Source organism: Rhipicephalus microplus, chromosome 1 (genome assembly GCF_043290135.1).
Source record: "Rhipicephalus microplus isolate Deutch F79 chromosome 1, USDA_Rmic, whole genome shotgun sequence".
NCBI lineage: Eukaryota > Metazoa > Arthropoda > Arachnida > Ixodida > Ixodidae > Rhipicephalus > Rhipicephalus microplus.
The window spans coordinates 72,212,435-72,239,738 of NC_134700.1; the positions used below are offsets into that span (position 1 = coordinate 72,212,435).

Here is a 27,304-nt window from a genome sequence, read left to right on the forward strand (position 1 = left end):
ATTTTATTATGGCGCCTCAAGTCTGTTCCAGTTGCTCCTGCCAGTCGTAAATTACTGTAAAGATCTCTTCATTCGACCACAAAGTTCGCGTTCGTTGCGACCTAGTCGAAAGGCTTGCGACAATCACAGTCAGTTTGCTTCTAGGTGCTTTAACAGATCCGATGGAGCGAGAGTTGAACTAAGCTCTGAAGGCAACGGTCGGCTGCTTGTCGTCTGCTTGCCGTCTGCTTCTCCCGTTACTACACGCAGCCGATGCGAACCGTAAAATATGCAATAATTCAGATATTGTTTCGTTTTACACAGTTCAGAATTTGCATTTTTATAAATATCTAGCTCTTTCAAAGCGTTTTTAACGAACTATACTAGATTCTCTTGTTTATTGTACTTTCAAGCAGCTCAGTTAGGGGGTGCAGGCAGCAGCAAAATCACGATCGCTCAGGCAGATCGCGATGCGCTGATTGCGATAGTCTTGATCCCGATCATGCCTGATTGGGATGAAAAGTGACCGTGTAGCAGCACCTAATCTGGATCATGGTTATTTTGGATCGACACTGATCGCGATTAAATGTGCCCGTGTGACACCGGTATTAAGCGCTCTGGCCAGCTGTTCTGTATTAAAACCCAGATGCGGGAGACTTCAAGTGTCGTAGCTATAAAGTATTCGATATTGACAAAATTTTGGGATTACTTCAAAGAACGCGACTTATAATACCGTTTCTGAAGAAACATAAACAGAAGGATAATGTTCATAGATGATATTGTCACGCGTATTACTTTGATGTCGTCTGATTTCAACCATAAGTACCGTTTGTAAAGCTGAGCGCAGACAGGCCGCAATGGGGAGTTGCAGAAAAACGTTAGCAGGCATTGCGGGCACCATGCGAATTTTAGAATAACGTTTGCCCCCGTCAGGCAAAACTAGGAATTTTACCCTTCCTCCCCCCGCAAACCCGAATGCATGAAAGCTACACCATAGCCTCGACACCAGCACTTCGAGGGATTTGTGGACCGCACGCACAACACGCTATTATAGACTTTCTGTGGGCGGACCACTAGCGCGAACAGCGGCTCACGTTACGACGCATGCGCAGTGGCAGCTACTGCATTGCAAGTGCTTGCGGATATCTTAAAGCTTACACGACCACCGCTGATAACGTGAAATTTTCACTCACACACGTAAGAAAGACGGCACGGTGCGGTTAACGCTTGTCAGCTTCAGCGACAGCTAACTCTCTGTTCGCTGATATTAGTTCATTAGTTTGTATTGTAGTTCTCTTGTCAGCTTCAGCGACAGCTAACTCTCTGTTCGCTGATATTAGTTCATTAGTTTGTATTGTAGTTCTGAGTTTTCAGAACAGGGCTTTGCCCAGAGAAGGAGCTTTGCCCTGACCACGCAGATTGCCGACTTCGTCAAGGTTGCCACTACGCACCAAGCGAAAAGGGTGCGACTGTGTCGCAAATGTTATTGAACAAGAAGTAACAAAAAGACGCTAAAGATTTGTGCAAATGTCTTATGTACAGACATGTGTTATGAAGTCGCATATGTTTCATAAAACCAGTTCTTTACTCTTGCGTGAAGACGCCGGACACCAAACGTCTAGGCAACACCAAAAGCAGTAAGCTGAAACGTAGCGCTTGTTCTCGCGAGGATGGCAGCGTCTGAGAGTGCTGCACAAATCGACTTCCATAAATGGCGCTTACTTATCATTTATGTTTGCGCAACAAGATCATAGGAGTGCACGTAATGCTTATAAAGAAAGATAGCCAGAATTGCATCCACAACGGACGTTTCTTAAACATTCGGGTCTTTTTCAAACGTAGCTCTGAGACCTGGCATGGCTCTGTGGCCTGTATGCGAGGTCTAGGAGTTACGTCACACAGAGTTCTTGGGTTCAATTCATGCTGGAACTTTGACATTTTATTTCCATGTGACGGATCAACGCCGATGTCAGTTTCTTTTCTGAAAAATTAGCATGGTCGGTTCTCTCTAATAATTCAAAACTCTATTGAAGCGCACTAAAGAACAGACGGACAGAAGAGGCTGTCAACCACCTGTGGCATATCGTGGCTCGTGGTATACGGGTTCGACGACGTACGAAACCGGTTCCTGGCGTTATTCATGTCATGACTATCGAGTCGTGTTTGTCTATCTTACTATCGCTAATTTACGTCCACGCGAAGTTGAGGGGGCGATCACGAGAGTACTCAGACGCAGGAGTCATAGATAGTGGATAACAGACAGACAGACAGACAGACAGACAGACAGACAGACAGACAGACAGACAGAGACAGGCAGGCAGGCAGGCAGTCAGTCAGTCACTCAGACAGACAGACAGACAGACAGACAGACAGACAGACAGACAGACAGACAGACAGACAGACAGACAGATAGATAGATAGATAGATAGATAGATAGATAGATAGATAGATAGATAGATAGATAGATAGATAGATAGATAGATAGATAGATAGATAGATAGATAGATAGATAGATAGATAGATAGATAGATAGATAGATAGATAGATAGATAGATAGATAGATAGATAGATAGATAGATAGATGCAGCCAGACAGACAGACAGACATATGACCATTATGAAAAAACTAGTTTGTAATTCAAGCGAATACAGCATCAAAAAGTACGGCAAAATATTTAACGCAATATTCGGTCAATAATGCCTGTGTGGGTGACCAAAAGTAAGTATTCGCCGCTGAATGCGGGTGCCATAAAAGAGTCAAGTAGTTGACTGCTCAGCTCCTTCTTCGGTGAAGAGCTTGTGGTAGACGCCCTCTCGGCGCATCAACTCCGCGTGCGAGCCCTTCTCGACCACTTTGCCACGCTGCATAACGAAGATGCGGTCGACGTCCTTGATAGCGGACAACTTCGACGTTACGATGACGCACGTGCGGCCTTTACTCGCTTCCGTAATGGCGTTTTGCACCACCTGTGAACGTAAGCAACAAAAAGACCAAGGCCTATTTCGTTCGACAAACCGACAAGTTTCATGAGTTACATTTTAGCTCTTTAAGTCACATAGATATGACGATGCTAGGCTTTATTCGAAACGGAGAGTTGAGTGACATCCGAGTGAATTCTCAGCGAAAAAGTAGCGACGTTTGGCAGTTATTGTGTTCCTGGCGCCCTTTTGAGAAAGCGCGTTTGTTATACGTTCCTAACCATTTCATGGACTTCTAGGAAAAGCATTTAATATCTATCGCGGTGGTCTGAGCTCAAGCCCACGCCCTGTCGCGTTACAGCTGACTATAACCTCTATTCGACCAAGAAAGCGGGCTTACGCGCTCATTATCAACGTCCAGGCCCTTAAAGGCATCGTCGATCAACAGGATGCGTGGGTCTCGCACCAAAGCCCTGGCAAGGGCCACGCGCTTGGCCTGGCTCTCGGTGAGCAGATCCGGCGCTCCCGAAGACGGAAGGACCGTGTCGTAGCCGTGAGGCAGCTGCGTGATGAAGTCGTGTGCGTTGGCCCGCCGTGCAGCTGACACGACCTCCTCACGAGACACATCGCGGCTGTTATCGCCGTACGCGATGTTCTCAAACAGGTTGTAGCTACGCAGCAGCGTCTCTGAGCTCACGTAGCCCAGCTGCTCACGCATCCACGACAACCGCATCATCTTGGTCGAGATGTGGTCAATCAGCTGCAAAACGCAGATATTGTAAGATTTATGCTTTAACATGCAAAGTGCAACTGGACCTTGGTGGCTGAAAAGCTTAACAGTACGCAACAGCGTGGATAAACCGTGTCATATTAAAGGAGTCGTGAAACGGTCGCTTTACAACGACAATGCGATGTCATCAGCAGCCAAATGCGCTCACTATATCATCAGCCCGAGTGCATCTGCATAGACGCTTTGCCTATCGAAGAACGCGGAACTATATATATGGCTTATCGAGCGCGTGGAAGAGGTGCTCATCGGCGTCTGCCACACGTGATCCGCGTCCCACAAGAACGCTGCGTAATATGACGTCAGAGTTTAAGGTATTGCCGATTTTGTATGGCGAAGACGCTGATGGGTGTGCCGGTTTCACGCACTTGCAAGTACTCTAGAGTTCCGCGTTCCTCGATAGGCAAAGCATTACTAATGATTACGTCACCTAGTTAGTCCGTGTGGACGCCGCTGGCTTCTCATTGTCGCTTTAGAACGAGCGTTTCACGACCCCTTTAAATGAGAACACATAAACGTAGCTAAAGAAAAGTGATGGCAGGTACCACACACTGCCAAAAGAAGTGTAATGTGAAGTATTCAGACAGAAATTGCATGCACAGCATTTCTTACCTTTTAGACAAATCCAGCCATTCATGTCATGACACTCCGTACACATAGATTATTAAATACGACATGTTTTCTCGCTATACTTCAACACCCAGCATGATGGTGTAGTGGCTAAGGCACTCGGCGGCTCTCCCGCAAATCGCGGGACCCGGTGGCCGCATTTTCGGAAGAGGTGTAAACGCTTTAGGTTCATATGCTTAGATGTAGGTGTACGACTTTGGGTGGTTGAAACTTCTGGAGCCCTAGACTATGGCATCTTTCATAATCATATGGTGGTTTGGCGTGTTAAACTCCTACAATAAAAACTTTGGTATGTTTCAATGCATAAACTTCGGGCTCTCTGTGTGTCACTCTATTGAGCCACCCGTCCAAAGTTGAAGCAGTTACTGAACGCCCAGTAACCTTGAACCAATGTCTGCGTTTATGCTCGTGAACATTATCGATCAAAAAGTATATATGTGCAACATTAATGCGTAAGTATTATTTGGTGCGGTCTTTTACAAGAAAATACAAAGATACGGAACTCTGAAGACTGAAGTGTTTCTCCGGCTGTGCTAAACATACGACGCTATGCATGGAAAAGCGCTTTGTGGACGACATGGTGCTGCCACGTGGCAGTGGTCTTGGGTTCTTCACAAACTCATGTTATGTGAGGACACTGCCAGTTGGCATTCATATCTTTACCGAAAGACACTAAGCCTGAAGTAGTGCAGCCGGTATAAGGCTATGGTCTTTCAATAACATTTGCATTGAGGCACGCAGATACGCGCCCACTTTTGGTCATGCTGACATGCACACTCTGGTATACGCTCTAAATAACCTGTCCCCCGTGGTGGATCCCGGGCTACAGTACTTGGCTGCTGACCTAGACCTTGCGGGTTTTATCCACGCTGCAGGGGTCTTTATTCGATGCAGGCGAAATGGTAGAGGCCCCTGCACTGTGGGATGTCAGTATACGTTCAAAAATGACTGAAGGTTAGAATTTCTGGAGCCCTCCACTATGGCGCCCCTCAGATTCATATCTTGGTTTGGGACATAAAGCCTTAGGTAATAAAACAACCATCGCCATTTCGGGAAGTTTCTATCAAGTTCTTTGTGCACCTAATGTCTTACAGATGACAAGCATGTCATGGACATTGTCGGGGTCACCTGTCGTTTGTCTCTCACGCACTAGTGTTATTTTATCAAGTTTTGTTGTTCGAAAGAAAACGAAAAGTCTACGATGACAATACAATTACGCCTTTTCGTTTAAAAATTGCTTTGCCGTATTGGACGTAGAGTCAAATACAAAAGTTTATACACCACGCAAATGCGCGCCAAACTGCCTGTCCGCACCACCAGGTGGCGCGCCATTTACTATCGACCGTCGGAAGTGGTGGTAGAGGTCGGAAGTGGTGGTAGAGGTCGGACGTGTTTTTGGAGAGCTCCGGAACGACAGCTACAGATAAGTGTTTTTGCATGTTTCCAGCTTGCCTCTGTATGTAGCGTTATGAGAACGTAAGGCGCTAGCGTAAAGCTTGATTAGGTCTAGTACGTGTACGGTGTACGTTTTTTTTTAGTATTTTGTACTGTGTCTTTTTTTTCTCCAGCCACCACGTGGCTGAGGCCTGCGCGTAGACCGACCACGTGCATGCGCAGGTGCTGTGAAGTGTAGCGTATTTATTTATTATTGTGGTTCTTTTTGGCTTAGACCAGTGTATTTTAGTACAGTTTTCTAACACGTGGGCATCGGTAAACTGAGCTAGCCATGGTCAAAAAGACCGTAAAGTGTTCAGAGTGCGGGGTAGGGTGGAAGGTGGAAATTAGTGCGGAAAAGAAAGCAGAAGATGACGCCAAGTGTAGACAGTGCGAGTTCGAGGAGAAAATGAAAAATATGATGGCGGTCCAGAATGGGCTCATGGAGAAAATCGCAGAGCTGGAGAATGCATTGGCGAAGGAGCGAGAGAAAACGTCAGCCATGGAGGAAAGGCGCCGGGCAGCCGAGAAGGGCCTATCGAAGGTCTTGAAAGGGAACGAAGACGCAGGTGACGGCGGAAGCATTATGGCGACGACCCCCCCGTGCGGGAGAGATGAGGGAAACAGGCATGACAAAGGCAGATACATTGGCCACAGGGCCCAGCTACCGGGAAGTAGTTTTGAGGGAGGGAGGGTGCAAACCAGCAGCCGTGACTCACGCTAGTCACCTAGTCAGCAGCCAGGTGCAGGTTTCAGAAGGAATGTCTGAACAGGTCATCATCGCCGGTGACTCAAATTTAGTCCGATGCGCAGCGGCAATCAAAGAAAGGGTGAAAGGCGACAAGAGAGTTGCGATAGGGACGTTCCCAGGACAAACGCTGGGGACAGTAATGAGTCAAGCGGGTGAACAACTCGCAGCTAAAGCTAACAATCGTAACCTCGTTGTAATTGCGGGAGGGCTAAATGACGTCCTGAAAAAAGAATCGTCAGGACTAGCAACGACCTTGGCGAAAGGGGTGGATGACATGCGCACCGTGTCCCCCCAGGTGCAAATTGTAGTATGCACAGTACCGGAAGTACCAGTACGCAACGTCAACCTGCAAAGAGCGGTTGTCGACGCAAACAAAGAGATATGGCGAATTAGTCGAGAGAAGGGTTTCGAGGTAGTGGATTTAAACAGGGACGTGCACAGGTGGGGTGGATTCCAAAGAGACAAGATTCATTTCGATAAGAGGCTTGGACACGAGGTGGGCTGGCGACTGGCAGGACGCGCAGTAGCTTTTTTGGGGGGCTCACGGGCCCTTCGGAGTCCGGGGTAGCTCGTAACAGGGAAAACAACCAGGAGGACGCTTTGACAGGTAGAATTGCGAAAAACCAAAAAAAAGGTAACAGAAAAAGGAAAAAGGCGCGTGTTGCAATTAGTTACATAAACATGCAGGGTGGCAGAAAGAAGGCAAAATGGTTAGAGATTGAGGAGCAGTTAAACAAAGAACAGATAGGCGTGTATGCGGTTACAGAAACACACCTTAGAGACTTGGAAGAGCCACCACATATTAAAAATTATGTTTGGGAAGGGTGTAACAGGACCATATCGGAAAGGAAAGGTGGGGGTGTAGGAATGCTAATTCACCGCGGAGCCAAATGGGTTAGAGTGAAACAGACGTGTTCAGAGCACCTCTGGGTTCTGGGCACAGTAGGTGGAAAGGAAACGTGGCTAGGGGTAGCCTACTTGTGGACGGGGAATAACTGCAGAGAAAAGAATCAGGAGATAGTGGATTGCATGAGTGCGGATATTAAGGAATTTGGTAATGGGGCCGAAATCATCCTTCTAGGGGACATGAATGCCCACATACATGACCTTGACGGATATTCAGACACCAATGGGAAGTTATTACTAGATCTTTGCGAGCAACATAGTCTGGAGATAGTTAACACGGGGCCTAAATGTTACGGCCAGATCACATGGGAAGTCGGAAACAAGCAATCAAGTATTGATTATTGTCTCATGACTGAAGGAATTTACCACAAACTGACAGAAATGAGGATAGACGAGGAAGGCATTAACAGCTTGGGTAGTGATCATAAACGAATAACATTACAAATGGGATACGAAACTGAAAATATGAGCATGGAATCAAAGTCTGGCAGCTCGTATTTAAATGACAAACAAATAATAAATATAGCCGCAAGAGTCGAGGAAAAAGTAGGCGAAATACCAGGCAAGGACTGGGAGTATAGTGAGCTGTTACATCTAATGACGAAGGAGATAGGGAAAGAGAAGAAAACTGTTTGCTGGAAAGGAAAAAGGAAGCCAAAAAGTTGGTGGAACAAGGAAATCCGGGAGGCGATCGAGAAGCGACGCGAAGCATCACGGGAGCATAGAAAGGCAAAAAAGGAGAAGCGGCCGCAGGACGAAGTCAAAAAAATATGGGAAATATATTTAGAGAAAAAATCCCTTGTACAGAAATTGGTAGAGACAAAAATTAAAGGTGAAAGTGAACGCTGGATGACAGAGATACACGAAAAAAAGGAGGCCGCGCCTAGGATTTTTTGGAGCCACATAAAGGCGCTAGGTAGGAAGTCTGTCACAACGCAACAACATATTCTAGATGAAGGAGGAAATCAATTGGAAGGGTACGAAGCGCTAGGTTACATTTAAAAGGTAACAGCCGATTCGTTTCAAAAGAGCGTCCAGGGGATCTCCCCGGTGAGTAAAAGTGTGGCGGAGAAAGCAACAGAGGAAGAGCTAGTACTTGATTATTTCAACTGGAAAAAGGCCAAAGGAAAAATTCCAAAGCGCACTGCCGCGGGTTTAGATGGGATTCCCGTTAGCCTCATTAACGAACTAGGACATAACACTAAAGAAGCATTGTTAAAAGCAGTAGAAAAAAGCTTAAAGGACGGACAAATACCGGACAGTTGGCGACAAAGTAGAATGAACTTAATCTATAAAGGCAAGGGAGAAAAGGACAAGATTCGCTCGTATAGACCACTAACCATTACATCGGTACTATACAGGTTGGCGATGCAAGCAGTAAAAATGAAAATAGAAACATGGGCCGAACATAACGATATTTTGGGAGAACTTCAGAACGGATTTCGAGTCGACAGGCGGTTAGACGATAACCTGTTTGTTCTCACTCAGTGTATAGAAATATCTAAAATAGAGAATAGGCCCTTGTACGTGGCTTTTCTAGACATCACTGGGGCATACGACAACGTTAATCAGGAAATTTTGTGGGATATATTGAAAGGAATGGGCATGGGCGACGACTGTATACAGCTTTTGAGGGAGATATACCGAGAAAATACAGTTTGCATAGAGTGGGAAGGAATGCGTAGCAAAGAGAACGTTGAGGTTAGCAGGGGTCTGAGACAGGGATGTCCTTTGTCCCCGCTTTTATTCATGCTGTACATGGTGAGTATGGAAAAAGCGCTAGAAGGTAGCAACATTGGTTTTAATCTGTCACACAAACAGGGCGGCATGATGATTGAGCAGAAGCTTCCAGGTTTATTTTATGCGGACGATATCGTCTTATTTGCGGACAGTCGAGATGATATACAGCAGCTGGCGAATATATGCGGAAGGGAAGGTGAAGCTCTTGGACTAGGATTCAGTGTAACGAAGTGTGGATTGATGGTATTCAATGATCCCTGTGATCAGACGGTGTCCATACAAGGCCAAGAAATACCGAGGGTAAGTGAATACAAGTACCTTGGAGTATGGGTAAATGAGAGTGATAGATACATGAAGGTACAGGAAAAAGCCTCGGCAGCAAAAGGAAAGAGGAATGCGGCAATAATGAAGCACAGAGCGTTGTGGGGATACAATAGGTATGAGGTGCTTCGAGGTCTGTGGAAGGGTGTAATGGTTCCAGGGCTTACTTTTGGGAACTCAGTGGTGTGCATGAGGGCAGAGGTGCAATCGGGAATGGATGTAAATCAAAGGACTGTGGGACGCCTCGCGTTGGGTGCTCACGGGAAGACGACAAATGAGGCTGTAAAGGGCGATATGGGGTGGGCAGGTTTTGAGGCGAGGGAAGCGCAGAGCAAAATAAGGTTCGAAGAAAGGCTAAGAAATATGAAGGAGAGTAAATGGGCAGAGAAGGTGTTCCGTTATTTGTATAGGAAGAGCGTGGACACACAGTGGAGAAAAAGAACTAGAAGACTCACTAGTAAATATACGGCTGGTATTGTGAGCCGTATGTCAACAAAGAGCGTTAAGGGAAAAGTCAGGGAGGTGGAGAGGATTTACTGGATGGCAGCTATGGAGAAAAAACCGGCTTTGAGTAACTACCGAAAGGGCAAAAATGAAATAAGGAGGGAGGCATCTTACGATAATTCAAGGGGAAGCGCTTTACTGTTTGAAGCGAGATCGGGTTGCCTTAGAACGCGTAGTTATAAAGCAAGATTCAGTAAAGAAGAAGAACAATGCACATGCTGCGGGAAAGATAAGGAAACGGCGGAGCATGTTCTGATTGAATGTGGAGATATCCACCCAGGTGTACGTTTGGGCACGAGCCTACAGGAAGCCTTGGGTTTTAGGGACAACAATGGAAAGCTGAACACACCCGCGATTGAAATAAGTAAGAGACGGTTAGAGTATTGGTGGCAGAAAATTAGAGAGAAAGGACAAAAATAAATATTGGAAAAATAAAATATGGACAGTGTGCCGTAAATGGCAGAGAACTTAAGCTGAAAATTTACCTTTTTTTCCATTAAGATAGAATTTATCGAAGTAGAGGCATTAGGCCAACATAAAAAAGGAAAAAAGGTTTTTTTTTTGTCGAGCCTGGTGGCATACTTGTCACCACCCCGTTATAAAGGGGACGCTCATAGCATCCATCCATCCATCCACCGCGACTATTGGAGTTTAGTTCGAACTGGCCTGGTGGATCGACTGGCACAGCTCCCGATCAACTGCGCAAGTAAGTATTTTTGCATGTTTCGAGCTTGCTTTTAAAATTATTAAACCAGCAGTTGAAACCTTTGAAGCATACAATGTACGGCTTTTTCGGGGGTCAGTTACCAGGTATTTACTAGTTTGTGTGTGTTTGTCTATTTTTCTTGCCATCCCGATGGGAAAGTGCACGTACGGCGAACACGCAAGTTTTTGTAGCAGAGCTCACACTTTTTTGTAAGGCAGGGTTCGTGGTACGCCGTGTTTTGTAATTATCGAGTGGGACAAGTCATAAGAACAATTCGTGGAAAAGGGCATGCTTGAAAAACCTGTACAATATTCAGGATGCAGGGTGGGTTTGAATATGAATTCAAGTGCAGACTCGAATGGAGAGGAAGATGACGCCAAGCGTAGGCAATGTGAGGTCGAGGAAATAATGGAGAACATGATGGTTGCCCAGAGTGAACTGCTGATGAGAATCACCGAGTTGCAGATTGCGTTGGCGACAGAGCAAGTAAAAAGGAGGGCTATAGGAGAAAGGCTCAAGTCCGCCGAGGAGACACTAGTGAGGGTGAACAAAGGAGCGGCTGACGGAGAGAACGGTAGCGCACCGCCCACCAGAAAAGTGAAAAAGAAAGAGCAAGCAAGTTCGAAAAACAAGGTTCAGCCGGTCCAATGGTCCCAAGACGCAGCTTCAGCAAAGTAGTGGTGGGGCTGGGAGGGAACAAAGCAGCAGGCGTGAGAGGTGCAAGTAACCCCCAGGTGCAGGAAACTCCAGCGGAAAAGTAACCGCACGTGATAATCGCCAGGGGCTCGAATTTGAATCAATGCGGAGAAGGACTCAAAGAGAGGGTAAGAGGTGACGAGAGCGTTGCAGTAGGGACGTTCACAGGACACAAGCTGGAAGCAGTCATGAAGCAAGCGAGCGCAAAACCTAAAGCAACAACTGATAGACAAAACCTCGTGATAATTACAGGTGGTTTAAAGGATGTCTTAAATGTAGATACGGTAGGACCAGCGACCACACTGGCGAAAAAGGTCGAATATATGCGTGCCATTTCTCCTCGGGTACAGGTAGCGATATGCACAATATCGGAGGTGCCGGTACGTGACGGCAACCTGCAAAGAGCGGTTGTAAACACAAATCAAAAGATATGGTGAATAAGTCGAGAGAAAGGCTTTGAGGTGGTGGATATAAAGAAAGGTTCATAGGTGGGGTGGTTTTGAACGAGACATAATTCACTTCGATAGGAGGCTAGGTCATGAGGTGGGTTGGCGTCTTGCAGGACGCGCAGCAGCGTTTTTGGGGGGGGGGGCACGTAGGCCCTTCGGGGTGCAGGATAGCAAGTAAAGAGGAAACAACCAGGGAGACTCTTTGACAGGTGGTATAGACTGGTATAGACAGATATGATTTCAATGTACCACCATTATCTAAGACACGTACAGTCCAGAGCAAAAATCGACGTAGCCACGAGGGCCGAGCCAATTCAGATGTTAGTTATATTAACATGCATGGTGGCAGGAATAGGCTGAAGAGGGAAAAGATGGAAGAACAGCTAAGGGAAGAGAAGCCGATGGTATATGGTTTGGTAGAAACACATCTTAGGGATGTGGAACAACCTCCCAACAATCTGGATTACGCGTGGACATATTGTAATAGAACAGAAGGCAGCAGAAAGGGGAGTGGTATTACGGCATTCATTCATAAAAGCACAGACTGGAAAAGGGTCAAACAGGAGTGCAAGGAACATTTATGCTAAAAGGGAAAGTGGTAAGGCAAATGACACTCCTGCGTTTTGTATACTTGTGGACAGGGGCACAATCCATAGAGGAAAATCAACAAATGGTGCAGTGCATAGGAAATTGACTAAGAGAAGAGTGCGAGGCAATGATATTAGGAAATATGAATGCGCACATAGAAGATAAGGGTGGATATACTGAGCAAAAAGGCAGAATTCTAATGAATATGTGCGAAAGGGACTATTTATTCAATTGTAATAACACCAATATATGCGTAGGGCAGATAACATGGGTGGTGGGAAGGCTGCAGTCGACGATAGTAGTAGTAAACAACTTCATTATTTTAGACAACTTTCTTGTTTTTAAACAACTTTATTACAGTCGACGAAAGATTACGCAATAATGTAACAGAGGACGTATGATCAGCTAAGGGTGATAAACATAGAGAAATATAGGTCCAGAAGCTTAGGTAGTGATCACAAACGTACCAAGCTGAGTTTTGGAAGAGAAATAAGAAAGTTGGCATTATGAGCAACCACACGGTAAATATTTATTCAGAAAGGCAAATAGAAATAGCAACTAAAGAGAATGAGAAAATTATCACCGAGGATACTAAAATAGAGTGGTCGTACACAAATCTAACTCGATTGTTTGAGTTTGAGCTTGCTAGGATGCGAGTCAAATCACCAGAAAAAGCAGGCACAAACCCAAGAGCTGGTTGGATTAGGAAGTTAGGAGAGCCATAGCAAGACGTCAGAAGTCCTCCAGGGATTAACGGTATGCGAAACCATGGGGCGAAGCGGAAGATGATACCAAAAAAATGGGATAAATTTTTGATCTGCAGAAGGGAAGCGTCCAAATTTATCACTGACAATGTTAGAAGGGGACCAAGGAATGGCGGAAGTGAACAAAAAGATAGAAAGGCTGCTGCAAAGCTTTAGAATGCTCTTGATTCTTTGAGTAATAAGACAAGCATGAAACAGAGGTTTATAACTACAGTTCAAGGGGTCATACTAGAAGGGCATGAGGCAAGGAAATATGTAAAAACAATGTTGACAGAAAGATTTGAACACCAATAAAGCGCTGCATGCACCGTATCTGAAGAGGATGGACCAATTAGCTCAGTGGCTCCACTGGGACGACAGTGGGAAAGGGCAGAGAAAAGAGTTCCCAATAGCACATCAACAGGCCCTGACGCCATCCCGATCATGCTAATAAGGAAACTAGGACCAAACTCTAAGCAAACATTAAGAGAGGCAGTAAACAAAGCAATAATGAAGGGTGAAGCTCCCAATGGGTGGAAACTGAGCAGGATGAACTTGATCTATAAAGGAAAGGGAGACAAAGCCAATATAAACAACTACCGTTCTATAATGGTGACATCAGTAGTTTACAGGCTGGTGATGCAGATAGTAAAGGAAAGACCACAGACAAAGGTGGAGAATGAGGGGGTGCTTGGAAAACTACGAAATGGGTTCCGTAAACGAAGGAGGTTGGGGGACAATCTGTTTTCATTGATGCAGTGTATTGAAATAGCAGGAAAAGAACACAGGCCCCTATGGCAGGCATTTATAGATATCAAAGGACTTACGATAGAGCGATTAAAAAAATTTGTGGAGAATACTGGACACACTAGATCTGAAAGATGGAATAACTAATCTTCTAAAGGATATCTGTAAAAGTAACAACGTAGTTATTAAATGGGAAGAACAGGTATATGAACCTATAGAGATACAACGCGGGCTTCGACAAGGATGTCCCTTGTCACCTTTGTTATTTATGCTGTATCTCCAGGGACTAGAAGCCCAATTAGAGGGGAATCAACTCGCCTTAAGCCTCTCTTTTGCCAAGCAAGGAAAACACATTAAACAGTAATTACCAGCATTGATGTGTGCAGATGATATAGTAATAATATCTGACAACAAGGAAAATCTGCAGGAATTTATAGTCATCTGTAGTAATGAGGGAGATAGATAATATTTGAAGTTCAACAGGGGAAAATCGGCAATCATGATTTTTAATGATAACAAATGCAGTGAGCATAACATACTGGAAGTCCCGCTAGAAATAGTGAATAAATACAAATACTTGGGCATATGGATAAATCACGGAGATGAGTATCTAAGGGAGCACAGAAGAAACATAATGACTAAGGGCACCAGGAATGCAGCTGTAAGGAAAAATAGGGCACTGTGGAACTGCAATGGGCATGGCGTTGTGAGAGTGATTTGGAAAGGTGCCATGGTCCCGGGTTTGACGTTCGGCAATGCGGTGTTGTGCATGAATTCAGAAGTTTAGGCAAGATTTGAAATTAAACAACGTGGCATACGTAGACTCGCTTTGGAGCATACGGGAATGCCCCAAATCAGGAGGTATCAGGGAGACATGGGATGGACATCGTTTGAGTGCAGGGAAGCTGGCAGCAAGATAGAATTGGAGGAGTGGTTGAGAAATAAGGGAGAGGAGCGTTGGGCTAGGAAAGTTTTCAGTTAGTTGTACATGAAGAATGTCTACACCTAATGGAGAAAACGAACTTCAAAACTGTCAAGCAAGTATCTAGACAACAGCAGAATACCACGCCAAAAAGAAATATCGGTTAAGAAGGGGTAGGAAACAGAGAGGGACATGGGCAAGATGGGAATGCTTACGAAGTCATCACTAGAGATCTACCTAACTTTTAAGCAGGAAATTGCAAGGGAAAAGATCTACGATAATTTTTAGGGGTAGTTCTCTGCTCTTCGAGGCTAGAATGGGAGTATCGCGGACCAAGACGTACCCAGCAAAACACGAAGGCACAGGCACGGTATGTAGTGCATGTGGACAAGAGGAGAAAACGGCTTAGCATTTGATAGTGTTATGTAAAGGGCTCCACCCTATAGTCCCATCCATTCATCCAGCCACCCACCCACCCACTCATCCACCCATCCATTCACTCACCCACCCATCCATCCATCCATCCACAGGGTTAGGCCAGAAACGGATCTTGTTCTTATTCACTAGCCTTCAAATTTTCTACCGCCACGTAGCGCACTGTTAGTTGACTATTTTCACGAGAAGCGGTTATTTGCAGCACGACCATCACATTTCATAAAGGGATCGAAGCCATCACAGCGAGCCTCAAACAGCATTTTGTTGAGATATCACTTTGTGATATAGATTGCGACTGATACCACTAAGACTACCCTCGAGACAGAAGCACGCACACGCAGATTCCGAAAAGCGCGTTCCGTTAAAAAGTCCAAGGCAATGATTCCTTGTAGCCGCTCAAAAAAGAGACAGGCTATAAATTGAGAAAGGCGTGTTTAAGCCATAAATTGAGAAAGGGTGGGTGGTTGGATGTATAGATGGAAAGTGTTTTCGGTAAGCTAACAAATGCTTCGCATTTAATAGACGTGATCAAGGTGCACTTGGTCACCCAAAAATAGCCTCCCGTTGAATAGCATGTAGAATTGTCTTATAGTCGTGTATAGAGGTGAGCACTCTTAGGTTGAACTCGTGAGTGCGTGGACGCGCTAGCGCAGCGCCAGTTTTTTGCTGGCGCGGGCGCACGTCGAAGCGTAGCGATAGCTGGTTTTTGCCGTCGGATACTACTATTGAGCGCGAAATTCAGTAGTAGCAAAACGACGATCTCGCCTGTCTGTAGTACGGCAAGAACGGCACGCTCGTGTCAGCATGCGTCGCTACGCTTCGATGCGTGCCCCCGCTTGCTAACTGTCACTGCGTGGAGCGTGGCTAAGCGCTCACGTCTTCACCCTAACAGTGCCCCCTGCTGTACGTTCTAGAATATGCGTAGTGGCACTGCAATATTAAACACCTTGTTAACTTTTAAACATCGTAACTATTCCCTCTGAATCAGCGTTACACAGCACTGATCCTTGTGTTAATGACTGTTAATTTTTAAAGCTTTCATTAAGGGTGCCTCTTCGTATCTGATCTTTGATCCAATGAAGAATTTTGTCACGGCATATCAGTATCAATTATATGTGGGGTTTAACATCCCAAAACCACCATCTGATTATGAGAGACCCCGTCGTGGAGGACTCCGGAAATTTCGACCACCTGGAGTTCTTTAACGTGTGCCCAAATTTGAGCACACAGGCACACAGCGTTTCCGCCTCCATCAGAAATGCAGCCGCTGCAGCCGGGATATGATCCCGCGACCTGCGGGTCAGCAGCGGAGTACCTTAGCCACTAGACCACCGTGGTGGGGCCACACATCAGTATTAGCAAAAAATATAACAACCTGACAGTTTCTCAAAGTAGCGATATACATATAGTGTTGTGAAGCTGTTTATTCATTTATGGTCCCTGCGCTGTCCTCCTGTGCGCCTGATGCCGCTTGGCACGCATTGGAAAACTGTAAATGGGGTTAAAGATTTGCATATGGCACTGTGGAACTGCAATAGGTATGGCGTTCTGAGAGCGATTTGGAAAATGAAATTTAAATTAAAGCGCTGAAAAATTAAATTTGCTTCTGAAAAAAGCTGTTTTTATTGTGAAATCTTAATGCGTCAGCTATATATAACATGACCCAAGTATTAAGGCATCACATACTAAAACTCGGGAACTATACTGATAGCGCCAAAACCACCTGTATTGTAGTTATTACAAAACAAATGGCGTTTGGGCTCATGCCGACATCTCGGTCGTGCAGTTATTACGAGTTGGCCATGGACGTCGTGTTAGTTCTCAGAAATCGTAGTTTTAAATGCGAAAAAGTTCCTAAAGAACATCTATCTATCTATCTATCTATCTATCTATCTATCTATCTATCTTTATATCTATCTATCCGCAGAAATCTTTGTGCTCTCCACACCGTATTGTTAGGGTTTATACTGAAATAGGTATGTCGCAACGTGATTTTGACGAACAACAAATGCTGGTTCAACAAAAACAATCATGTCTAAATTGTCATCAACACACCGTTCACAGTTTACATGCCATGGCCGTGGTACTCGTGCGGCCGTTTCCTCAACCTAATATAACCTAAAATTGCTGTGATGAGGCATTTCTGCTTAATGTTCAGAGTACGTATGGCTTAGCGCCTTAGTGGAGCACTCAGGAAATTTCAACAACCTGGGGTTTTCTGAACGACTAACCGTATTTGAGCAGAAGAGCATACATTTTCGCCTCCATCGAGAATGCAGCCGCTGCAGCCATGTCTTGATACCGCGGCCTGCGGGTCAGCGGCTGAGTGCCATAGCGGCTAGACCACCGTGGAGGGTCAAGTCATTTCTGCTTGACCGACATACATGGTAAGTGGAAATATGAAAACCATGCCGCACGTGTCATCTGCAACATAACTTGCATGCCACGCTCATGGCAAGCTCGCAGCCACTTCGCTTGCTTTATTTACACCAATTATGGTATTGGGCAACGGGCCTGTAAGGCACTGCAACATGTTTGATGGATGGGGTTTAACATCCCAAAACCACCATATGATTATGAGGGGCGCCTTAGTTGAGGGCTCTGGAAATTTCGACCACCTAGCGTTCTTCGACGTTCAACAAAATTTGAGCACACAGACCTACAACATTTTCGCCTCCATTGAAAGTGCAACCGCCGCAGCAGAAATTCACTCCTGCGACCTGCGGGCCAGGAGTCGAGTACCTTGGACACTGCACAATCACGGTGGGGTTCAAGTGCAACAAGGCTTGCATGTCGGGTTCGTGGCACTCTCACGGTCGTATTGCTAGCTTGATGTACAGTGTTAATTTTTATGAAAGGTAACATGGCGATGTGTGGCCTGTGCGTTCCGGCAGCTGCTGGCAGCGCGTTTGGACGGGAGCGAGAGCAACCACAGTCTTTTTTCGCATCATCTCGCGGTGGGCCAAAAAAAAACCAATCGATACTGATACACAACGATGAAATTGCAACCCCTCCCCTTTCAAGGCGATTACGGGCTCTCGCTAACCGCCTTGAAGGGGGAGGGGGTCGCAATATTACCGCTGGTTCCGTATCAGCAACGAATGGTTGTTTTCCTCGCCGCGAGGTGATGAGAAGAGAGACTGTGGTTGCTCTCCCTCCCGCTCAAACGCGCTGCCAGCTGCCGCCGAAGCGCGCATGCCCCGCGTTCCCATGTTCCCTGTCATAAAAAGTGAAACTGTGCACCAACACTGGTATCGTGTTACGTGACCTTGTGATGAACATAATAGACAAGCGGTACGATGGAAATCATGATTAGTTTCGTGCAACAATACTGGCATGCCATGCTCATAGCACGCTCACAGCCAGTTCGGTGGATCCAAATGCACAAACTTTTAGATTGTGTGACGTGTCTGTAAGGCAAACATAAATGGCAGATCGTATAACGAAAATCATAAAATTCTTGTTATGCATGGTCATGATACGCTCGCTTCTAGTCGTTTTGATAGCTTCACGTACACACAAATTCGCATTGCGCGACATGTCTGCATTACAAACACAAATGACAGGAAGTTACATGAAAATGACGACATGCGTCTCGTGTACAACGTGATTTACATGCCAGGCTCATCGGACACTTGCGTCCATTTCACTAGCTTTATATACACCAAAATTGGTATTGCTCACCATGACTGTTTGGCGAAAATAAATGACGCGTCTTAACGAGTAAATCATAATATGCACGAACGCATAGCACAATTTTATCCTTGCTGCCTACTTTGCATTACAGCTATTTTCACAATGCCTGAAATCTGCTTTTCTTTTTTAAGGCAGATCTTTCAAGTATTCTCTCCCCTTCTGAATCTCTCACAAGTTGTAAACGAGCGCAAGGAGACAGCGAAAGATGGAAGGAAATGCGGAGCGTAGAAATGACAAGGAAATCGTAAGGATAAATGCCAACTGGCACACAAGGTTAGCCATGGTATCTGCGACCAGCACCCGTCGAGGTCAAAGCTCATCCGCTTGACTGCCAATGGACTCATACTGTGTTTAAATTTCCCGTTAGGTGAAGCTGCGATAGTCGGAAATATGGGTGGCGCGAAGAAATCTACACCTGTGTAGATATGATTATAATACCGCGATTGAAGAGAAAGTTGCGCGCGTTGCCGTATAGGCTGTTATTGATTATAGGCATGTATGTATTTCCAGTACCGCCGACTGCCTTGCAATGTTTCGGATCGTCGGTATCACTCAACATTTTTTCGTTTTCTAGGACGACAACCTAAACACTTCAGGGCAGGCTCGTGGCCACGAATGTTTTTTAAGGGCCAACCTTTTAAAGGGATTGAAAAACCCGTGTTTCTAATTTTTTTCTCGATAAAACACCTTCCTCTATAGCCAATTTGTGGCAGACAAACAAGAGCGAAACAAAAAGTGTAAACAAACAAACGCAATCCAACCGGTTTTTTTAATATATCTGCTAATATAGCCAACATTATCTGCATTATCTCGTCAAAAAAATATTACGCGCTAACAACAATCACGTGTTATTATAATGCATCAGCGCATTCACAGCAACACACTACGTCAAATGCACATCTAGCTAAAAACTAGGAAACGTACAAAAATCGTCAGTAAATATATGATCCAAATAGGCCAGCTACCAGTTTTGCTTCACCCTCCTCTGTCTAAACTTCCGGTTGGGGGAAGGGCTAGGGCACTTCTCATGCTACGGGCCTGCTTCAGAGTAGAAGCTTTCGGTAGGGGAAAAAATAAGGCAATAGCTGTAAGAACAACGTGGAGCACTGGCGAAATTAAGCGCGAGCTGCGAACTTTGCTGAAGCTAAAATGAAAAGTATCTCTATTTCAGAACAGTGGTGGTAGTATATTTGTAGAATATACTCACCTATCGTACGGGAAAACCTACCAGCAATAAAAGAAACAAGCCCTGGGTATTCTTTCAATGCAAAGGTAACAAGTAATTCCTATTTTGTCGATGTTATCTGAACTGGGAAGTTTGTGGAGCACAAATTAAAGTGAGGCAACCAGGGTTGTACTACTTAACAAGGTGGCCCATGCACAAAATTATTCGATGCAATTTTAAGAGTAACAAAACAGCCTCTATAACCTCGTATTAGTTAAGTCGGGCTCACTTCTGTATACACAGTACCGCCCACTGTAAAATGGAAAGACCCTGAGGAGCACCTCTTCTATTGTGAACCCCATAACTGCAAGTTTATACATGGCACTAGTCTATAGAAAAGAGTCAGACCAGTCAACCAACGGTACTCTCATGCAAATATAAGTCAGTATGCTTTTTCAGAGAGAGTTTAATTTTGAACCCATCTGTACAAAGTGTTACAGAAGTTGCAAGTGACTTGCCGATACACTTACAGCCAAGTTAACAGCAGAATAAAAAATACAAATTATTCCAACTTTCCCGCATTGGCACGCTTGAATGCCGCCCCACAGGTGGGTCAATCAGTGATCACCGTTGTTACCAAAGTCTCGCTAGAAATTTCGCGCGAATTAATCTCGACACATCGGACGAAGTAGGAGTGCGCTTACGATCTCGCCGTCGGCAATGTCGTAGAAGCGCTCGACGAGGTAGATGGCCGTGGTGCGCCCCGAGCCGACGGTGCCGACGATGGCAACCCGCTGACCGGGCTCCACGGAGAAGGTCACGCGGTCCAGGGCCTTGGAGTCTTGCTCACCCGCGTACGTGAAGCTAACCTCGTTCAAGGTCAGGAAGCCGCGCACCGTGTCCTGCAAGCACCCTTTATTATTGCGATAGCCATTATATCATTAGAGCTGTATCTTGCCGCCGGAGTCGGCGTCAATATATATATATATATATATATATTGTTGCGTGAAGGCACAAGGGAAACTAGGCGTTTTAAAATATATTTACACAGCGCCAACGCGCAAGCCAAGATGGCGAACAAGAGAGAGCGCGCGCACACACAAGTCACCTCGTCTTCCTCAGCGCCTATCTCACTGTTTAAGTGGGGCATTGTCTCGTAACATAACCCCCGGGTGCTGAAGCACCGTCTCGGTGCTTTCTATTGTGTTGCCGAGTGGTAAAGCTTAAGGCGGGATACGTGGACAATGTCTGTAGACAGCGAAGCGGAGGCGGAGGAAGACTCGAGCGGGGCTATCTCGTATGTCACATCTGTCACCTGGCGCAATACGCGGTAGGGTCCCGAGTACCGGGAAAGCAGTTTTTCAGAAAGTCCGACGCGTCTAGTCGGAGTCCACAATAGCACAAGAGAACCTGGTGTAAAGGAAATTTGGCGGTGATGTGAGTCGTAACGATGCCGCTGGTGATCTTGCGATGCTAAAAGGCGCTGACGAGCAACTTCTCGTGCTTTGCGAGCCCTGGTGATAGCATCACGGGTGTATTCAGTCGTAAAGTCGACGGCTGTCGGAAAGATGGTGTCGAAAGGTAAAGTTGGATGACGGCCAAACACCAGGTAGAAAGGTGAAAAACCAGCTGCATCATGGCGTGAAGAATTATAGGCAAACGTAACGAAGGGCAATGCAACGTCCCAGTCCTGGTGGTCGGACGATACGTACATAGCGAGCATATCAGTTAAAGTCCGGTTGAATCGTTCAGTGAGTCCGTTAGTTTGCGGGTGGTAAGCTGTCGTAAATTTATGTTTCGTCTCGCAGGAGCGAAGCAGGTCGTCGATAACTCGGGAAAGGAAATAGCGCCCACGATCTGTTAGGAGTTGGCGTGGGGCGCCATGGTGAAGTATGACGTCGTGCAGGAGAAAATCGGCAACGTCTGTGGCGCAGCTGGTTGGCAAAGCCCGCGTGATAGCGTACCGGGTTGTATGATCCGTCGCGACAGCTATCCACTTGTTCCCCAAAGTGGATGCAGGGAAAGGGCCTAGGAGGTCAAGACCAAGTCGGAAGAAGGGGTCAAAGGGAACGTCAAGTGGTTGGAGGAACCCGGCAGGACTCATAGAAGGTTTTTTGCGGCGTTGACACTGATCGCATGAGGCGACGTAGCTGCGGACCGAGCGATAAAGACTGGGCCAGTAAAATCGACGCTGTACGCGGTCATACGTCCGAGACAGTCCGAGGTGACCGGCAGTGGGAGCGTCATGAAGCTGGCCGATCACGCTCGCACGTAGGTGGGAAGGTACCACAAGGAGCAGTTCGTGTCCATCAGGGCGGACGTTGCAACGGTACAATGTGTCATTCTTAAGCACGAACAATCGAGTAGAAGGATCGGGTGCCGCAGAATGAAGCTTCTCGATGATGTTACGCAAGGCAGGATCTCGGCGCTGTTCCTCACGGATGTTGCTTAAAGCGGAGAGAGACAGCACACATGGCGATTCATCGAACGCTTCAGGTGGGTCCACTGGATTCCGAGATAAGCAGTCAGCGTCATGGTGTAAACGGCCAGATTTGTAGGACACCGAGTAGTTATACTCTTGAAGCCGTAGTGCCCATCGACCAAGGCGCCCAGTGGGGTCCTTCAAGGACGAGAGCCAGCAAAGTGCGTGGTGATCGGTTATGACAGTGAAATGTCGACCATGTAAATAAGGCCGAAATTTTGCTACTGCCCAAACGAGAGCAAGGCATTCCCTTTCGGTGATGGAGTAGTTCCTTTCCGCCTGCGAGAGGAGACGGCTGGCATAGGCGATAACGCGGGCGCAGCCGCTTTGATGCTGAACCAAAACAGCACCGATTCCGTAACCGCTGGCATCTGTGTGTACTTCGGTAGGGGCAGAAACGTCGAAATGGGCCAGAACAGGTGGTTTTGTTAGCGATTCAATAAGTGTAGAGAACGCCGTAGCCTGCGCAGCGCCCCATGTGAATGAGACATCTTTTCTCAATAAGTCTGTGAGAGGACGGGCGACTTCCGCAAAGTTGTTCACAAAACGTCGAAAGTACGAGCACAGACCGAGAAAGCTGCGTACTTCTTTAGTGCAGGTCGGAACAGGGAAGTTACGCACGGCTCGCACTTTATCGGGATCAGGACGTACACCAGAGGAGTCGACAAGGTGGCCCAACATTGTTAGTTGCTGGCGTCCGAAGTGACACTTTGACGAGTTCAGTTGGAGACCGGCATTGCGAAATACGGCCAGTATTGAGGAAACGCGGTCGAGGTGGGTTTCAAAGGTCGGGGAAAAGACGATAACGTCGTCAAGGTAGCATAGACAAATTGACCATTTGAACCCACGCAAAAGAGAGTCCATCATCCGCTCGAAGGTGGCTGGAGCGTTGCATAATCCGAAGGGCATGACCTTAAATTGGTAAAGACCATCGGGGGTGACAAAAGCGGTCTTCTCGCGGTCCATGTCATCGACAGCAATTTGCCAGTAACCTGCTCTTAGATCAATAGAAGAAAAATACTTAGCGCCGTGAAGACAATCTAGGGCGTCGTCTATGCGCGGTAGCGGGTAGACGTCTTTTTTAGTGATCTTGTTCAGATGTCGGTAGTCAACACAGAATCGCCAAGTGTTGTCCTTCTTTTTGACAAGAACAACAGGGGAAGCCCATGGACTACATGATGGTTCAATTATGTCTTTGGCGAGCATGTTGTCGACTTCTGCTTGAATTATGTGACGCTCGGTCGAAGATACGCGGTATGGCCGTCGATGGACAGGGGAGGCATCGCCGGTGTCAATGCGGTGCTTTACCGCACTGGTTTGACCTAGTGGACGATCACAAAAGTCAAATACGTCCCAGTATGACTCAAGAACGCGAAGGAGTTCGTCAGCTTGATGCGGCAAAAGGTCTGACGCGATCATTTTTTTAACATCAGGAGACGGGCTTCCTTGCGAAGATCGAGCATGTGTGAAGCTGGAGTGTCGAGCCTCGTTCGAAGACAGAGCTGATATGACGCATTCTTCAGAAGGAGTCAGCATGGCGAGGGCGATTCCGCGCGGAAGCACTTGCGGACACAGAGCAAAGTTGAGCACAGGAATGCAGGCGTGGTTTGCACGTAACTGAATAACAGTGTGTGGTAAGGTAACACTGTGGGTCAAGAGAAGGGATGTGATGGGCGCGAGCACATAGTCACCATCGGATACAGGTGGCGAGGGCGTAACGGTGATGCAGGTCACGGTTTGCGGTAACAAACGGACATGTTCAGCAGAGCACATACGGGCTTGCGGTCGACTGGGCGGATCAATCGGACACGGTAGGTCAAGTTGCACAGTACCGGCTGAACAGTCGATGAGAGCGGAATGAGTGGACAAAAAGTCAAGACCGAGGATCACATCATTGGTGCAGTGAGAAAGAACAGTGAAGAGAACTGAAGTTTGACGGCCGGCAATAGTAACGCGTGCAGTACAGACGCCAATAACAGCAGCCGTACTACCATCAGCAACGCGAACGCTGCGTGAAGGGGCTGGAGTAAGTACTTTCTTTAAGCGGTCTCGAATGTGCAGGCTCATCACAGAAATATGGGCGCCAGTGTCTACTAAGGCTTTAACAGATAAACCGTCCACTTCAACGTCGATCAAGTTCTGATTGGTCGGGAGCGTCAACAGAGGAATTGGAGAGCAAGTCGTATCAGCAGCGTCACCTCCAGGAGCTGCAGCCGTTAGTTTTCCGAAGAAAACCGCCGGGCAGAGGACGGGGACGGGGAACGAGGTGGTGGTGGAGATCGGGAAAATCTACGTCGAGGTGAAGGTGAGCGACTGTACTGGGCAGTGGTCGTAGTGGTCGGGTCGTAATTAGCTGAGCCCTCACGCCGTGGTGGTTCCTGGTCATAGAGGTGGGCCGGTGAATGGGGGTTGGAGAAGTTTGGGTTTGCCCGATACGGTGAGGTCCACGTGCTTCGGCAATGACGGGAAATGTGTCCCACTCGTTCACATCGGAAGCAAATCGGCCTGTCATCAGGCGTTCTCCACGCATTTGGGTCACGATTACGTGGAGCAGGGCGGCGATACTGCTGTGGGTGGCTCGGGGTAGACGAACTGACAGCGCCGGGACGGTGCACAGAACAGACTGTGTGAACACCCGCGTTGGCTAGTTCCTGGCGAACAACGGTCTGTATTAGCGATATGGTCGGCTGAGGATCACTCGGTGCCAGTGCTCTCAAGGGGGCGGGTGAGATGGCTTCGATTTCACGGCGTACAATTCTCGTGATGTCACTGGAGTGTGAATTGGGCAGGGTCGGTACATGGAGATCCGCACATGTTGACGTCGCAGCAGTGTTGGGAAGGCGCGTAAAGTGGTAAGCAATGCGACGGCTTTTAGCCTCTTGAAACTGTTGGCACTCCAAGATAACATCTTGCACGGTGGAACAGCCTTTGCACACAATGAGGTTAAATGCATCGTCTGCGATGCCCTTGAGCACGTGCGCTACCTTGTCGGCTTCAGCCATGGTTCGGTCAACTTTACGGCAAAGGGTCAGCACATCTTGAATATACGCCAGGTAGGACTCCGTGGACGTCTGAACACGTGTGCCAAGTTCTTTCCTAGCGGCCTGCTTGCAGCCGGCAGATTGACCAAACAACTCGCGTAATTTGGTCTTGCATACGTCCCAGCTTGTGATACCGTCCACATTGTTATTAAACCACGCCTTGGCCGTTCCTTGTAAATAAAAGATGATGTTTGCCAGCATTAAGGTTGGGTCCCACCTGTGATTTGTGCTGAAGAGTTCGTAGAGTTTAAGCCACTCATCCACGTCCTCGCCGTCCGTTCCCGAAAAGTTGCCGGGATCGCGGGGTGGAGCGGCCACGAGATAAACAGGAGAGGTCGGCGCCATTGATGCAGTGGGCGTAGCAGTTGAGGAAGCGTCGCTGCCGGTGGACATGTTGGGAGCAGAGACTAGGCGTCCGCTGCGTAACTCCGTCGTGCGTTGTACCCCGCACCTCCACCAAAATGTTGCGTGAAGGCACAAGGGAAACTAGGCGTTTTAAAATATATTTACACAGCGCCAACGCGCAAGCCAAGATGGCGAACAAGAGAGAGCGCGCGCACACACAAGTCACCTCGTCTTCCTCAGCGCCTATCTCACTGTTTAAGTGGGGCATTGTCTCGTAACAATATATATATATATATATATATATATATATATATATATATATATATATACATACATATATATATATATATTGTGAGGAACCGGTTTATTAAGCCAGGCTCGCGCTAAATCACGCTGGTGATGATATTTTCAGATGAGAAAGATGTACAGGTGATGATGATATCAAAGAGAATAAAGAGTCATTCGCTTGTCGCGTTCACACTAATTCCCCCGCGCGGTGAAAGCGGCTGAGAGGAGAAACGCGGTAATTGACAAGAGATGTCTGTTTGACCACCGTGTACGGCCCAATGAAGCGACTGATGAATTTGTCCCAGAGGGTCGCATAGGCCGGGGACGCGTAGTGGAGTCCATAGAAGAACTTCGTCACCAGGGGTAAAACTCACAACATGGCGACACGAGTCCAGGCGAGATTTTTGAGTGTCTTGAGAGAGGCCGGTGTTAACACGGGCCTGGTGACGGCAGTGTGCGAGACGAGATAGGAATTTTTCAGAGAAAGGAGCCGTCGAGGGTGCAGGGGCCGAAAGGAAAGAGACATCCAGAGAGAAACTCGGCGAGCGACCATGAACGAGAAAAAAAGGAGAAAAGGCGGTAGTGCGTTGAGCAGCCGTATTATAAGCGAATGTCACGAAGGGTAGAATTGCGTCCCAGTTCGTGTGGTTGGGGTGAATGTACAAGGCGATCATGTCTGATAGGGTCCGATGAAACCGTTCAGTCAATCCGTTGGTCTGCGGGTGGTAGCTAGAAGTGGACTTGTGAACAGTGTTCGAGGCACGCAAAACTTGCTCGACAATGGAAGATAGGAAGACTTTGCCACAATCACTGAGGAGAATGCGTGGAGCTCCATGACGCAAAAAGATGTGGCGAAGAAAGAAATCGGCGATCTCAGTGGCAGTCCCAGATGGTATAGAAGCTGTTTCTGCGTAGCGGGTAAGGTGGTCGACGGCCGTGACAATCCAGCGATTCCCATTGGATGATATAGGAAGAGGGCCATACAAGTCGATTCCAACGACTTCAAAAGGCGGGACAAGGAAGAGGTTGCA

The 27,304-nt window shown here is 46.9% G+C and overlaps 1 protein-coding gene across 1 annotated transcript in view; it reads right to left on the reverse strand.

Moving 5' to 3' along the window:
* Positions 1-2,654: 2,654 nt before the first annotated feature.
* The window catches only part of LOC119177985 (ATP-dependent translocase ABCB1), a 147,324-nt gene continuing 122,674 nt past the window's right edge, over positions 2,655-27,304 (reverse strand). The window contains exons 26-28 of the mRNA XM_075866304.1: positions 20,822-21,019; positions 3,298-3,657; positions 2,655-2,945 (exon numbers count right to left, since the gene is read on the reverse strand). Of these exons, the coding sequence (XP_075722419.1) occupies positions 2,736-2,945; positions 3,298-3,657; positions 20,822-21,019 (768 nt within the window). The 3' untranslated portion in view covers positions 2,655-2,735. The remainder of the gene's footprint in view (positions 2,946-3,297; positions 3,658-20,821; positions 21,020-27,304) is intronic.